Here is a 16,097-nt window from a genome sequence, read left to right as displayed (position 1 = left end):
GATATATATGGTTATACAGATATGCCAGGTATAATGATGCTGAATGGCATTGATAAATAGCCAGCTTGAGGAAAATGCATTGCTTTGTGTTTGCGCGCGTATGTACGAACATGTGTATATGCGCAGGGGTGTGTGTTGTGTGTTGCTAGCTGTATTGTGTGGTCGCTTGTCGTTGTGAGTGTGGATGTGTGTGACCTGTGTGCCACAAGGTGTGTGTGTGTGCATGATGGAGTATTACAAGGTGTTGTCAAAAAAGCAATTTGTTTCTCTCTCAGATGTTTTTTTTCTTTATCATGACAAATCGACGTGAACCTCATCTAAAAATCCAGCATCTCCTCCTGCACCCCCTCCGATTCTACCCAGGCTGCGCTCTCAACTTTAATATGATGAAGTCATAACCACAACCCACCCCCCCATACCCCTCCCTTCTACCCTCTTCCGCCGCCACCCCAATTGCCACCCCTTCCTTTTCCCGCCGTAAATCGACTCTCAGCACCTGCTACCGTGGGTGCTGAGGGAGAGTACCTGCACGCGTGCGCGCGGCTCTTGTTCTCCGCATACATATGTGCGAACATGTGTGTACATGCCCCCACATATCAACTGGAGTGTGCACACGCCAGGGTGCCGCAGCGGCACATTGTGCACAAGTCACGACGTGACTCGTTGAGGATGATGAATGGCGTGTGAGAATGTTCCATGAAGAAATAGAAAATGGGGCTGACAGTGGTCCCCTGGAGTAGAGCCTCATGGGTCATACCTGCTCATCTCGTCCTCTCTCTTCATTACTACACACACCGGATTCTTTGCCTGTGTAGCAGCTTCATACCTGCCCCTCACCGCATGCAAGACTGTATCTGTTTAATAAGCATCCACTTCTTTTTGAGCAGCATCCTTGTTGTCTGACTTATAGCAAAGTTTACCTTCCACATTGGTTCTCCAGCGTGCAAAAACAGAGGAACGTACAGACTGGCTTACCAATGACTAGCTTATATATCTTTCATAGTAGCGTTGAAATATCTGATGAGCAGCTTTGAAGATGCATCGCTGCATAATGTCTGATAAGTGTCTTAAATGATGTGCCTGGATGCATACTGAATGTTGATTAATGTGTTTAATCATGTGGGGTTATGCTAATATTGTAAAAACATGATGAGTTGGTTGGCCTCAGCCTTTTTTTTTTCTTTTTGCGGTTGATATTTGACTAGATGTGTGCCCTCTGCTGGGCAGTGCGAGGACCTTCACTCACCTGGTAACCTCCCACCTGAGACTTTGGCCGGAGTCCATTTATGGAGATAGAAAGTACAGTTTTGTATTTTCGAAGATTTGTCTGACAAGCTTGATGTGCAAGGTTCTGTTTATCATTGTCTGCCACTGAACAAATAATTTATGATTTTTTATTTTTAAAAGAAAAATGAAAAGTACCACTTTTTTATTTTATCTTGTGAGGTTTAAAAAGTGTTGTTTCACAGGCTGCTATCGTCCTGCGTTGTTTGACATTGTATCGTTCCTTTTTAGGCACACGGTGTGGATGTGAGCGTGCCCATGTGAGATCTGACATATTACCGGCTTCAGCGCCGCAGTGTCCTCTGCCCTTCCTCCCCCCTGTCCTGCTCCACGTCTCCGCTTTGCTGCCTCGTCTTTTCTCCTTTTAACCTCACCCCTGTTCTCCTACCTTTCCTTTCCTCCTCTCTTTTTCCATCTTTCCTCTCTCACACCCACTCCCTTGTATTTTCCTCGTAACCGTTCTATCCCTTCCCCTTTCCTCTAATGTGCATGCTTTGTCACATTCCCATGATTCTGTCACTCTTTTTCTCTCTAGCGCTCGTGGGCTCCATTGCGTGTTGCCGCCCTCGTTGCCACCTCCTACTCCTCCTCCTCCTTTCTACCACTACACCATCCCTCTTTCACTGTCTCACCCCAACCCCTTTTCTCTTTCTCCTTCGGCTCATTCGTTAGTTCCCGCCGTCATCCTTACTCCCCCTCCATCTCGCTGGTGCATCGCTGCTGGGAGAGCGAGGGAGAGAGCGAGCGAGAGAGAGAGAGGGCGAGGGAGCTGGTGTGTGTGCGTGTGTGTGTTGAGTCTGCTCTCAGTCTCAGCTGTGGGCAGATGGAGGATGGAGCCACAGCCACATCTCTCCTTGTCTTCTGCGCTGCCTGCCACAGGCTGAAAGGCGCTCTCACTCTCAGTGTTTTCTCATCCATCCATTCCCCTGTGCCCGAGTTGGCCTTGATCTGTGACGGATTGAGCAAAAAAAAGGACTGAGGACTAGAAGCAGGAGGGGAGACAAAAAAGACCTGCAGTCTCCTGGAAAAGCAGGGAGAGCAGTGCAGGGCATTGCGCTCATCATTTCCCCCCCCTCCCCACCGGTGTTTTGGTGTTGTGCCGTTCATCTCTGCAGAGCAACAGCTACACGTGCGCAAGTGTGTCGATCCACATAGCGCAAGTGTGTGTGCGAGCACGCGCATGTATGTGTGTGCGTGCGTGCGTGTGCTCGTAGCTCTTCGTTCTGCTCTGTGTCTCTTTCTCTCTCTCTCTCTGCTCCTGCGCGGTGCTCCAGCACTCAGCTAGCGGATTGTGCTTCACAGAGCTCACTGAAATAGGCAGAGAGAGGAGAAGGGAGGGAAATCAAGAGTGAAGAAGAAGAACAGCGAGGCAGAGGCGACAGACAGCGAGGACTTTGATAAGAGGGAGAAAACAGAGTGCAAAAGATTGAGAATCAAGAAAAGAGGACTCTTAAGGGAACAGAGAGGAGTGGAGCGTGGAGGAGAGGAGATAAGGGTAGAGGGTTAATGAGAAAGAGCGACAAGTACGGAGCGATGCATCACGCAGGCAACACAGGAAGGACCAAGACCCTCTCTCACGAGACAGGTAGGACTCTCGGATACTTCTTTGTCACTACAGCGGTCAGATGGCATGGTGCTGTGTTCTTTGCAGACAGCGGGAACAATAGAGCCACGCTCGAACTTCACTCTACGCAAACCCCTGTAATTCGTCTGCTGTGGATGAACACACACGGATCTTGAATTATTTATGTTTTTTTTCCCAGCCTGCACATGTTTAATTTTAATGACTTGCCGTTATATCACAGGTTATATATATACATATGGCGAAGTGCGAGAATGTGCGTGCACGGTGGAGGCAGTGGTGGTGATCAAAGGGCATACATCTGAATAGAACTTGGCTTTGATGTGCCCTTGAAGTTATGATTGGCATCCGTGAATGCCAGCATGCGCCGTTCGGATGCGATTCCGAGTGGGTTTTTTTTATTGATTTGAAGTTGGATGTAAGAGCATCTTTGTGTGTCAGCCACCCCAGCCTTCTGGTGAGCACGTTCCAATTGACGGCGATTGCAGTGACTGACAGGCAGCTGATGGGGAGAAATGGATGGGACAGGTTGTCCCCCCTCTCCACCCCCTCCACGTCGATCTATAATGTATTCATCTGTGTGTTCTTCAATATTTACAAGGTTATTTCGAGCTATTTGCCTTTCTAGTCCGCTGTTGATCAATTGATTGACTATTTAGATGTGGGTTTCATTTATTTAAAAAAAAAAATCAAACTGGCTTGATGAGTCTCAACTCCCACGTGTGAACGGACCCGCAGGGGTCATCTTTAGCTTGGCGGTGTTGTTTGACCAAACAGTTTGACCTCCGAGGGAAAGGTTAAGCACGTCTGCGGCACATCTCTACGTCTGTATCCATGTACGTGTTTGTGTTTGTGTGCGAGCCATATAATAGTTGCTTGATTGCTTTGTGGGTGTGTGGGGATTGCTAGCACTCGTCAGGCTAATCAAACAGTTCCCACAGAAAATCACAACGTGGCACACACCCCTCTCAGCAGCTCTGACACATCTGCCTCCTATCTGAACAAACATTATGAATTTACAAGCTAGACAGGCGTAATGTGTGCGCATGTGTGTGCGTGTGTTTTTTGGGTTTTTTTTAAGATAAAGGCAACATTGTCTAAGGAAATACAAGCCTTTGACAAGCTCATACAAACTCTCTGAACCGCCCACACGCATACACATGCACACAAAGCCACCCACCAAACACACACACACACACTCATCTGTTACAGGGATCCGGCCCAGTGGTGGATAAATGTGCCTTTCTGATTGCTGCCACAGACAGGACGTGATTGGCATGGCAGACCGGGGAATTAGCCATGGTTTCTATGGTGACTAATTAGGAGGGTCCTGACTGGTGGGTTTATGAAGACAGATGACAGATCGGTGGTTCACTTCCTGCTTTACAGATTGTGTGGTCCCATTGGCTAGCGGGAACCCCCGCTATCTCAGACAGACAAACCCCCCACAGGCCGCCTCACACATGTTCAGCTGTCACCAGATATACAAAAAATTAAAAGTTGTCCTAAACCGCGATGATGACAACATCCGACTGTGAGCATATTTGCCGTAAGTTGTACTTTGGCTCCGAGCAGACCGACGCGCAGAGTGATAGGTGGGGTAGATGTCTGCCGTGGCCTCGTTGCTCAGCCTCTGCTTCACCCACAAAAAACAACACACGCTCGCCGCTGTAGGCTAGACGTATGCATATTTAGAGGCTAATTCAGAATACACTCTTTTTTTCGTTTTGTTTTTTTTTTTTAATGTGACAATAAACAAGTCAGAGTCACACGCACACACCGATTATGTAGCTATAGGGCATGTGAGAGAGAAATAGGTGTGATTGGGTCCATCTGTGACACAGAGAGAGAGACAGAGAGAGCTCCATCTGTGGACACCTGCCCTTCCTCCAGGCTACCGTCCCTTTTTCTCTCAACTGCCAACAAGATCTGTGGTCGCACAGGTGCATGTGCGTCTGTGTGTTGTGTTGTGCGTGTTTGTGTGTGAGGTTTTTTTTGTTTTTTTTCACAAATCAGAGGGAAGATCTGCATGTTTCATCCGAGGTGTCAGTATCTTATTGTGAGGAATTTCACACAGAGTCTCGCTGATTTCCAGCACATTTGCGAAAACTAAAACTCAAAATGCTGTCACAGGTAAACGTGTGAAAGTAATTGATATTGATATTGTCCTTAAACACAGTCTGTTTTATAATATTGTCTTGAGTGAAGGCGTTTCTTTTTCTGTAGTTTTTGAAGGTAGGGCTAGCTGGATGCTTGTTAACGGCACACCTGTGCTTTTATTTAAGGTTACAAAAAAAGAGAAAAATAATATTACTTATTCTTCTGCTTTTGCTTTTTTAAGTCTGTAATCAACACTTCTACTACTCATTGTACCATGAATAATTGATTCCCTTGGACACAAGCAATCCAGACTACAACACACTTGGACACCTTTAAAAACAGACACACACACACACTGCCAGGAAAATCTGTGATACCAGGTAGAAGAGAGTGAGCCTTCCCTTCCGTTGTGCTCAGCTATCCATCTTGCCTCTGTCCCTTTCTTTCAGCCAAGCACCAGCTCCACCTAATGGCCTCTACAGGTACTGAGGCACTCACACACACACACACACACACACAAACACACACAGACAGGCTGACATGCACACACATGCTTTGATTAAAATGGCTGGAGCGCGATTCCATGTCACCAAGACGAGCGAGGTAGTTAGGAAGCCGCGGAGATAATGGCCCTGATTTTTTTTATTTATTTTTTTTCCTTTTTGGGTCGGACGCTATTTATTGGAACACAACCCCTCCACGCAGGCAGCGAGGGGTGGAGGAGGAAGAGGGGGGTACACACACAAAAGGAGAGGTGATTGGAAGAGGCACAGAGTGGGAGAGGAAAAAATAGCAAAGCGATTGAAGAAGACGTGGATGTCAGGGCTAAACAAATAAGCATGTGTGGGAACAGATGGTAATAAAGTTCTCTGTTACAAGACTAGTGGCTCGTACGCACACTCACACACACGCAGACCCACACAGGCACAGCTTGATTATGCGGAGTATCGGGTCATGAGTCATTAAGACTTTGCCTCAGTGAAGCTGACTCAAAAGTGAGCAACAACAGTCATCTACAAAGGCCGGTCACTAGCAGTCATCTCCCTTTCTCCCGTCCCTGTCTCTACTCCGTCCATCTGTCTCTGTCTGCTCCCACCCCCCATGTTTCCACCTATTTCGGCCTCTTTGCCTTCTCCTGTACTACTCCGCCTTCCCCAAACAGATTCCTCTTCCGCTTCTCTCTGTGTTCCCATTCTGCTTCAGGAAAATGAGTTTCACTCTTGCTTCTCCTATCCAGTTCCTCCTTAAGCCAGAATGCGCGTATACGTGTGTGTGTGCGCGCGCATGTGTGTGTGTGTGTGTGTGTGTGTTGGTGTGTGAGGGCGATGTGTCCTCAATCACAGTGAAAGCATTTGTTTCCCTCCACCAGGGGAGATAGATTAAGTATTTCACTCCCTTTTCGTCGCATTGGCTTTTTTTCTCCCCCCCTTCCTTCCATCACTGCATTTTGTCCTCCCCACTCAAGGTCAGTTGGAAGATTGCTTTTAGCCCCTTGTGTCCTCCCCAACACCCCATGTTTTTATTGTGCACACGGCCATCAGTGCTGGTGTATAACACTTTCGTGCATGTTTGAACTCACAAGATTGAGGCAAGGGGGTGGGGCTTAGGTTGTATTGCTCTGTCTGAACTGTCTCTCATCAGGTAAGCACTTACGTGGCTGTTTTGTTTTTGCTTTTCTTGGTTTGGATTTTTGGGGGATGTGTGTGTGTGTGTGTGTGTGTGTGTGTGTGTGTGTGTGTGTGTGTGTGTGTGTGTGTGTGTGTGTGTCTTGAAAAGCTGGTAGTCAATCTTACTTTTCGAGTCCATTTTGAAGGAAAAATAAATAAATGGAAAGTGAAAAGAATCGTTAAGCTTAAACACGCCGATATTAAAACTTTAGGATCCTGGAGTGTTTGTTTTTTTTTAATTGAAGACACTTTTGAAGTTTTATAGTAAAATGCTTCAGAAAGGGTTCCTCACAAATTTTATAGATACATTTTCCTATGTTAATATTTAATGCTTTTATTGATTACTGATAATACTGTATACTGTATGTGTGTCTGTTATAAAGTGTGTGTGTGTGTGTGTGTGTGTGTGTGTGTGTGTGTGTGTGTTTGTATGGACGGTTGGCGGTATTAATTTTCACAGTGGTGATTTGGGTGAGTAAAGGGCTGGCAAGCTAACTGGTGTTCTCAGCATGCTTTTGAGTGTGTGTGTGTGTGTGTGTGTGTGTGTGTGTGTGTGTGTGAGTGTGTCTGATCAGTGAGCTGGCTGGTTTTACGCTTCACTACCCTGGCTGCTCATCCATGTGTACCATCTGCATGTGGCGCTGCCATGTGTGTCACCTGTACCCCCAACACATCCCACTCCTCTCATATCTCTAAGCATCCCTCCATCCACGCCTGACACTGTCTCAGTGTCTTCTTATCTCTTCTGGCTCTTCTGCTTTCATTTCAAAAGCTAAATTAGAAAAGGAGGAAGAAAACAAAAGCGTGGCATCGCTGTTAATTTAAACCCTTTTTCTTACTTTCTCCTCCATATTCATGCAGAAGAATTCGATTTTTTTAGAGGTATTCATCATTTGTTTCATTCACCTTTTTAACTTTCTCTTAAGCATCCCATCCCTGAATCTGTGCAGCTGTGTAGGATGCAACGTTACGCCATTTGTTAGCCATGCAACACTAACGCTCTGAGTGATCGATCCGTGCCAAAGCTAACTACGAGACAGATGAAAGTGTCACAATTACAGTCAGGCTCAAGTGATAAATTGATCCCCATATTTCTGCTAGAAAGGAGTTTTTGTCCTAGAGATGCCATCGTTCATCTATACAGCCTCATTATACCTTCTGCTGCAGTAGCGACAGCCGTGACTCATTGACTCATCACGCCGTTGTTTGTAAACTCGAAACCCGACTAACCATTCTCCTTTTCATTCCTCATCTTATCTAATGTTTCGCATTTCTCTGCTATCTGCACCCCTCTGCTGCTTCTCCTGCTGCTGCTGCTCCTACCTCCCGTCCACGTATCCCTTCTCAGCACCTCCCTTCATCTTTAATATCCTTCTCCCCAAAGCACTGACTCCAGCTTCCTGAACTCTTCACCTCTTCTTTTGTTCTCCCTCCTGCATCTCTTCCTCTTTTCTCGTGAACACTCTCCTCAGGTTCTGTGTTATTACCATAAAAAGAAGAAGAAGAAGAAAAAAAGGAGGAGTGACTACCTTTCCTCCAGCCCCAGACTGTGAGTCACGCCGCGCCGCCAGCTACTGGCTGCTTCCCTGGCTGTCAAGTCGGGACAGATGTGAAGCTGATTTTAAGGGATTGGGTGAGGACAACAGCTCATGCATTAGTGCGTTACACCCGGCAGTTTCAAAGAGCCCTGCTTCTGCCGGGGAGAGTCGGGTATTTTGGCTGCGCAAAAAGAAGAGGTCAAATATAGGATTGTATTACAAGCGCAGAAAGGGAGGTGTTTCTGTGCTCGCGTCTAGCGGAGGAGCTGTCCTCATAGTTTTGTGTAGGGCATAGCTTGAGGTGCTTCTTTTCCCAATTGCCAGAGGGTACCGTGTTTGGATACTTGAGTAGCTTAATGCATAAATGGCACTGATGGAGAGTGCAAAATGAGGTTTCCCTTTAGTGCTATATTCTTCCCCTCACTGGAGTGCTGTCACATTCATTTTTAAGAAAGAGATTATCGATTATGTGTGTGCCTTAAATCACTGAAAAAAAGGGAGGGGGGGACTTTAAGCTCGTCTCCACGCAAAGAGTAATGAATTACAGACCAAGTTTTATTACTTTGGAATTACTTTGACGAACAGAACGAAATGGCTCATCCGAAAGACGTACATTAGCCGTCCATCAATTTTGTGAGGTTGGGGGCGGGGGGTGATACACATTCGGCTAAAATGTTTTTTCACTTCTCCCTCAATTAACTCGACATAATGTTCTCACTTCCGCCAGGAGATGATTAAACAGAAAAACATCATCACAGCTTCCATTTTCTCTCTGTTGCGGTTTTCTTTATTTATTTATTAATTTTTATTTCTCTCTCTGCGCTCAGTCACAGTGCAGGCATATTTACAGCTCAGGAGGGATTTACTCACTAGATTCAGCTCACTTTGAACTGCAGACTCCGACTTTGAAAAGACTTGTAAATGCCACTGTTGCGCTGCACAAATAAGACATTATGTGGCTTCGTAGCTCAATGCATAATCTATAGTTGCATAACAGTTTTTTTCCATTCTTTTCATTACCAGCGTTAACGCCGCTCTCATCCTAATTCAGCAGAAAGTAGCTCCAACTACGAAACAGAAGACGCGTGCTGAGGAGACGGTGCGCTGTGACCTTGCCTTAGGGATGATGACAAAGTGAAAAGGAGTCTGTGCATGTGTGTTAGCGCGTGTTTGTGTGTGCGTGTGTCTGTGTTACTAATGACCAGCGCTTAAGGGGGAGATGAGGGGGAGATGGGCCGTGCAGGAGGGCAAAGGGGGCACCGAAATGATTCCATCGATCATTCTCGATCACCTAAACAATGTCACCCGGCACATTCATCTCGCCGCATGTGTGTCTCTCTCTGTCTACTTCACTCTCGCCGTCTTTCATATTGACACACATTGTGGCTCTCACCTTTTGTCTGTCTAACCTTTTTCTCTGTGTGTATACACATGTGTGCTTTTCAGACTGATGCTTCAGTGATGGCACTGGCCAAATGCCAGCTATTCCACACAGTTCCATTAGCATTGCGAATGCTGGCCGTAGATTGCTATTGATTGCCTATGGCCTCTATTCACTGGCTATTCAGCGAGAAGCACGCACACACACAGACACACACGTGTGCGCGCTGAGAGGCTCGTGCACAAGAAAAAGTCTGGAGAATGTGAAAGCAGATGCAGACTTGAGTGTTTGAGGAGTTTGGATTTGTTGGGTTTTTTTGGTTTGGGCTTGTGATTTATTCATTTAACTCTGAAAGCGAAATGGATGAAACAAGTTAAATATTTTATTAATGTCATTTCAGAAATATTCACGTGTTATTCTAAGTATCGGCTGTTATTTTAGAGAAATAGGAGAGAAAAATATCTTGGTGGTTTGACTTGCGGTTAAACAGGCCTGTGTGCGATGCGTGTGGCTGTTGGCTTTGACAGGGACTTGAGGACACCGAGCCTGTCGATGGCTGAGCTTTGGATTTTAAAACAAATCAATGCCAAGCGGCTGGACCCCGCAGCCACTTCTTAATGAGAACCCCTCCTCAGAGATGTTCGCACTCCCCGCATCCCCACTTCTTTCTGTTCTCTTTTTCGCCCGCTGCTCTGCCTCCATCGCTCCACGCCGCTCCCACTTTCCGTTGCTCTCAATTATCGCACCTTTTTTGCGTCTCACCCGCTAGAGAAGATCATCATATGCGCACACACGTACTCCCAAAGCTCAGTGTTTGCACACCTCTGTTTTCTTTTCCTTATATTTACACTCGTATATCTTCTTAGATAAGCTCAGTGTCAGCAGACCCTTCACTAACTGCGGCTCAGTCTTATAGTCATAAAGGACTGTGCCTCTACATCCAATCACAGTGAATGTTTTCTATAAGTTTCAGGAGATTGTAGAAAACCTGTCACTTGATAATGCACATACTACTGCTATTACTTACTACTTCCAGAAAAGGAAAAAAAATCTGCAGTACCTGCAGGTGTGTAAATCCTCCAAAAGCCGAATCTATTGTTTACCGTGTGTGTGTGTGTGTGTGTGTGTGTGTGTGTGTGTGTGTGTGTGTGTGTGTGTGTGTGTGTGTGTGAGAACACGTTGAGGGGATTAGGGATGTAATGCAGGATTATCCAGCAGGTAGACTTCCCACTTCTTCTGCTGAGGAGGAGATGGAGAGTCGGCGAGGATAGGGAGGAAGAGGCGGATGGACAGAGAGGAGTGAGCAAAAAGAGCAAAGGAGTCGAGGGAGGAAGGGAAGTGTAGCGACGCGCAGTTTGCAAACTTTATACACAGAAGTAGTTTGGAGGAGTTTCACATGCATGAAATTAAAAATAAAGATTTACATAACAGATATTGGGAAGGGTGTTTAGAAATCGTGTTTCAGGGTGATTTGCTTAATAAGAATGACAAAAATATACACACATTCACAGCAATGTGCACTCCAGACCTTTAGCAATTTGTTCTGCAAGCACGCAGCAGCTCCGTGATGATCCACTTATCTCTGTTCTTACTCTAAGAAGCGGCAGATGATCTAAGAGCCCAGTTCGTTTTACATTGTGCAAACAAGTCAGCCATGCTTCTCAGGGCTAAGTCTTTTAATGATTTATAGACAAGACGTAAATTTGTTTCTTTTAATACTGTGACACACCGGAAGCCCGCGCAGCGCCTGAAGAGCTGCTGCAGCAGCGTGCGAGAGGAGAAACGAGGAGGCGGGGGAACAGGGGAGCGCTTTCCAGGTGAGTTTTCGGAAACCAGCAACGGGAGCGAAGCATTGCTCCATCATGTGTATTTGTATATTAGTGTCAGCAAATTTCCCTTTGCTCTTTTTGTCAGAGCTCTTAACATTGTTAACTGCGCATCACTGTTGGAACATAACCACACAGATATAATGAGACTTGAGTCATTGCCATTGCTCTGTTCAGAGTGTTTTGTTTTGTTTTTTCAATTTTATTTAGAGCAGCATAGTGCTTCAAGGTCCCCGCTACCTTTGCTCATCAACAATTGCCAAGTATTAAATAAAACGTGAGCTGCGTGAGCAATGTGAGCAATTCCTCCGCCTCCCACCCCCAGAGTATAAAGTCCACATGGGGCGATAGAGGCAATTTCACACACACACATATGCGTGCGCACAAACATACTTAGAGCATCCGTGGCTCTGGATCTGTAGCTTTTTGTAATTGTTTTGGACTAATCCGAGTTTTAATATGTCTCACACAGCGGGGAGGCCTTCACGCCTAATAGACACCACGGATTTGTTAAATCACGTCTGTCTGCGAATGTGTGTTTTGGAGCAAGAGAGAGAGCGAGAAAGTGAGGGTGTGTTTGATTATATACCAGCTCCACTTTGATGACAGTTTGTTTTGGAACGTGCCCGTGTGTATTTTAATGAATTTAAAATAACTATAGGAGTATATGAAAGCGAAATGACACACGGAGGCACAGAGAGCATCTGTGTGTATAGACACAATACTCACACAAAGATGGGGGATACACACACATACACACATCCAGCAAGTGAACCCTTGGCAGTACTTCTCCAGTCTGTTTGAAGTAGCGTCTCACGGGAGGCAATAGGACTGTGGCAGTGTTTCACCCACTCAAACACACACTGGCTCCCAGGGAAAGAGGGATTGCAGAGAGAAAAGGCAGACAGAGGAGACAGTAGGAGGAGTGTTTCTGCTCAAACACACTCCAGCTCGTCTCATCCCTTTCTCCAGGTCTGTCGGAGCTCTGAGAACAGGTTGAGGTTGTTTACAGCCACACTTCCCTTTCCCCTCGGTGCCCATACGCTCATATCTCGCTCTCTCATCCTCACGCCGACTGGGTGAGATTGAAACAGCGCACTGGGGGATGCAGCAAGGATATTACCCAGGCTGCATCAGCATCAGACGGGGAGACTTGCCGTTTCATTTCGTGGCAGCCTCAATTAGAATAGCCGGACGGAAGGAGATGACTTCGTCCGCCGGAGCTGAACTCAGACACCAAAAAGCTTCCTGATAAAAGCCTCCCCTCAAGAATATTTTAAAACTCGTTTAGGGCTCTCTGACTGAGAAGCACTGCTCTGTGTGTCTGCTTTAAGCTGCGTGACCTGATCAAGGCCACACAAATTTAAAGCACCACTTGCCAATTTTCAGAGCCCATAACCTCATCTTTGAGAACAAACAAGCAATACAAGCAAATATGGCACGGAAGAAATAAAGTAGGGGAGTCAAAACATGCTGCGTGAGTGATGGCTGAGTGAAACATATCAAAGGTTTTTCTCTTTTCCTTTTTTCCCCTTTCTTTCCAAGAATGACTTAAAAAGCAGCTCATTTGAATGTTTTTGTTTTCCAGCATCAGCCAGCAGGCAGCCCACGAATACTGCTTGTTTTCTTAAGACAATGGGTACATATGCATAAAAAAACAAACCCAAAAATTACAATCGCACAAAGCAATCCCGTTTAAAGACAGCGCTGCAGTGCTGCCAATCTGCAGAGCTATTATTTTGTGCCTTGTTCTGCTGTTTTTGGCTCGTGCGTCTTTCATACAGTCCACTCTGAACCTTGTCATTTTCCAGTGCATCCCATATATGAGAGCAGGTAGAGCATGAGGATAAGGTGCTGCATCCAGCTGTGGCTCTTATTTTCAGTCGTCCTTTTCTCTTACTCATTTCTCCAGATCTCTTCCTCCCTCCCACCTACCCAGCCCACCCCACGGTGTCCCCTGGCACAGCAACAAAAGCAGCTAATGGAGAAGGAATGTACCTACACACAGTCACAGATGGAGAGATACAGAGAAAGAGAGAGAGAGAGGGCGAGGGACAAAGAGGCACACAGGCAAAAGGAGAGAGAAACAGAAGGATAGAAGCAGGAGGAGGAGGCACAGTGTTGTATGGTGCGCAGCGGAAAAAGAGAAGTAAAAAGCTCTTAGTCATGTTGCCAAAGTAACACCCTTGTTCCATGTGTTTCCACAGCTTCTACGCCAAGTTGTGAAGTAGTAGAGAGTGCGCGCTACTTTTTTCTTTTTTGTTGTTTCTTAGAATGCATGCACACGTGGACGTGCGTATTTGTGGGTTTGTAACACTAACTAACTAACGTAGGACTCGCTTAGTTAAAAAGTGAGGCGTAGAGATAGCGAGAGTATGCGCATCTTTTTGAAAGTTCAGTCATGATTCATTGGATAACATCTCACACTTGCAATTAAGGCTCGACTGGCAAAAAGGAAATAATGTAATACTAATAATAATTTGAAGGGCACTGACAATGCATCCGTCCTTGCAGTTTCCAGATATTCCGTTTTATTTATTTATTTTTCTTCTTCTTCTTTTTTTAAGCTTAATCTTGCCGACAAACAGACAAATATTTATCCCTCTGCCTCGCTTCTTTGCTTGGCGGGGGATAAATTGTGTGTGCGCTTCTATACAAATATCTACATTCTTAGATACATACAAACACAAATGCTGTCAGCGAGAAACAAGGAACGGCTGACTGAGAGTGTCATAAGAAACACACCACGCTTAACCAGCTAATGCCTAAACTTTTCCTACGCCTGTCGCTCACTTAAGCTTTTCTGCAGCCTCCTATAATTTTTTTAATTCTCAAAAATTTTCTCTGGCATTTCCATCATAAAGCCATTCATACGTTACGAGTCCCAGAATAAATATATATAATAATATATTGCACTAAAACTGCACCATACAAGCACACTTTTGTCTCCTTTTCCTGACATTTCCTTTCCTTCCTCTCTTCCATCCTCGATTCTTTTCCCCTCCCTCTCCGGCCCTTCACCTTCTCTCCTCCTCTCCTTCATCCTCTCACTCATCCTCCAGTTCTCGAGGCTATTTTTTTTTCTTATCTCCACTTAGCTTTTAGTGCTCTTCTGTGCCCCACTCCAGGGGAATCCACCTCTTTCCAGACTTGCCCTTATTTTAGCAACACAGGCTGGTCCTCAGAGAGCACTGTCAGACCTCATACACTATGCCGTCTGCCCCTCTGTGCATGCGCGTGTGTGTGTGTGTTTTGTGTGTGTGTGTGTGTTTGTGTGTGTGTGTGTGTGTGTGTGTGTGTGTGTGTGTGTGTGTGTGTGCGCGCGCGCGCGCTTGCATAAACGTGCAGACTTTCTGACGTTTCAAGGCTGACGGGACAAGCTGTGTCATCAAGAAAACACGGCCATGTGATGTTTCTGTATTTCTTTCTTTCTTCCGCCTCTTTCTTTCTTTGGTTCAGTGTGGTGCAGTCAGAGCTACAGGTGAATTATTAATGAGAGAGGGAATTGTCGTTCTGCTTCAGATCGCCCACCGCTTCTTACAAGAAAAGTCTCGGAAGGAAGGCAAGCATGAAATACCAAACATTCGTGGCCTTCTGTGAAATTCAAGAGCCATAAAGGAATTTTCTTTCTTCTTCTTTTTTGGGGAGTTTCTTCTCTCAATGAATGCGCACACGTTGGTGTCAACATCAGATTCTAACCAGAAAGAAAGAGAAAACGGAACTAATCAGTTATTGTCCTTTCGTTCGTCATTTACTTTATTTGGGATCTTTAGATCACCAAGTAGAGTTGCATTCCTCTAGTTGTTGCAGTGGTGTAATGAACACAGGTAGAAGAGATGAAACGTTTTAGAAGCATCACCGCGGGCCAAACGCTTTATTATGTCAGATTTACAAATTCCCCACACCCGAGTTGGAGGGAAAAGTGACCTACATAACTACAGACCACGGAAGAAAAAAAACACCAGTGGCCCAATTCTCCTCTCCTCCACTCCACTCCCTCATTCTCTATCTCTGTTGCTGCTTCTGTAGCTGCTCTTTTTCTCTCTCATTTCGTCACCCCTCGTTTATCTCTATCCTTTCCCCGACAGCGGCTTGGCGAGTTATCACCCCTCATTCCGATGAGAGGAATGGCGTGTATGTCTGGGTTTTTTCTTTGTTTTGTGTGTGCGTGTGTGCGTGCGTGCGTGTTTCCAAGTGTCTGCGTCCTGTGTGCGTGCCTGTTGTATACTCGGTGTTGCTAAAATGGTATGGTCGGCAGAGGGGGGTGGTTAGGTGATCCAACCAACCTGCTACTAGGTAAACACCATCTGTTCACACAAAATCCCCCCCTCCGACACCATGACTAGAATAGAGTGATCCAATTGTACCTATCCTCCAGCACTTCTACCATGCCAGGTTCACACCAAGGTGTGTAGGTGTGTGTGTGTGTGTGACAGTGATCATAATAGATAATTACAGAATTGTTGGATTTTTTGGTTTTGGATCTTGCTGCACGAAGCACACAAGAAGCTTATTTTCTCTTCATATATATATCTATATGTGTATGTATGTATATTTGTGTGTGTGTGTGTGTGTGTGTGTGTGTGTGTGTATAGACACATATATGTATATGTATGTATGTATACTCAGCCTGCAGTACAATTGAGTCAAATCAATCAATTCAGGTTTCTTGGGCAGACCAGTGGTGTGGCAAGAAATTGACCTTTCATTTCAATATGT

The 16,097-nt window shown here is 45.7% G+C and overlaps 1 protein-coding gene across 7 annotated transcripts in view; it reads left to right on the top strand.

The window, feature by feature from the left end:
- The window catches only part of tenm2a (teneurin transmembrane protein 2a), a 221,406-nt gene that overhangs the window by 109,929 nt on the left and 95,380 nt on the right, over positions 1 to 16,097 (top strand). Inside the window, exon 1 of one of the 7 annotated variants that reach the window (XM_042218474.1) lies at positions 1,738 to 2,869. The exons of 5 other annotated variants lie outside the window; for them this stretch is intronic. In XM_042218474.1, the coding sequence (XP_042074408.1) occupies positions 2,791 to 2,869 (79 nt within the window). In that variant the 5' untranslated portion in view covers positions 1,738 to 2,790. Of the gene's footprint in view, positions 1 to 1,737; positions 2,870 to 16,097 lie in introns of those variants that run through there. One more of the 7 variants, XM_005916486.2, reaches the window with a different exon arrangement.

This window comes from Haplochromis burtoni, unplaced genomic scaffold, assembly GCF_018398535.1.
Source record: "Haplochromis burtoni strain Fernald_Lab_line unplaced genomic scaffold, NCSU_Asbu1 Contig_19, whole genome shotgun sequence".
Classification (NCBI taxonomy): Eukaryota; Metazoa; Chordata; class Actinopteri; order Cichliformes; family Cichlidae; genus Haplochromis; species Haplochromis burtoni.
Note: the sequence above shows the minus strand (reverse complement) of the source record. Positions and strands in the feature narration are given on the sequence as shown.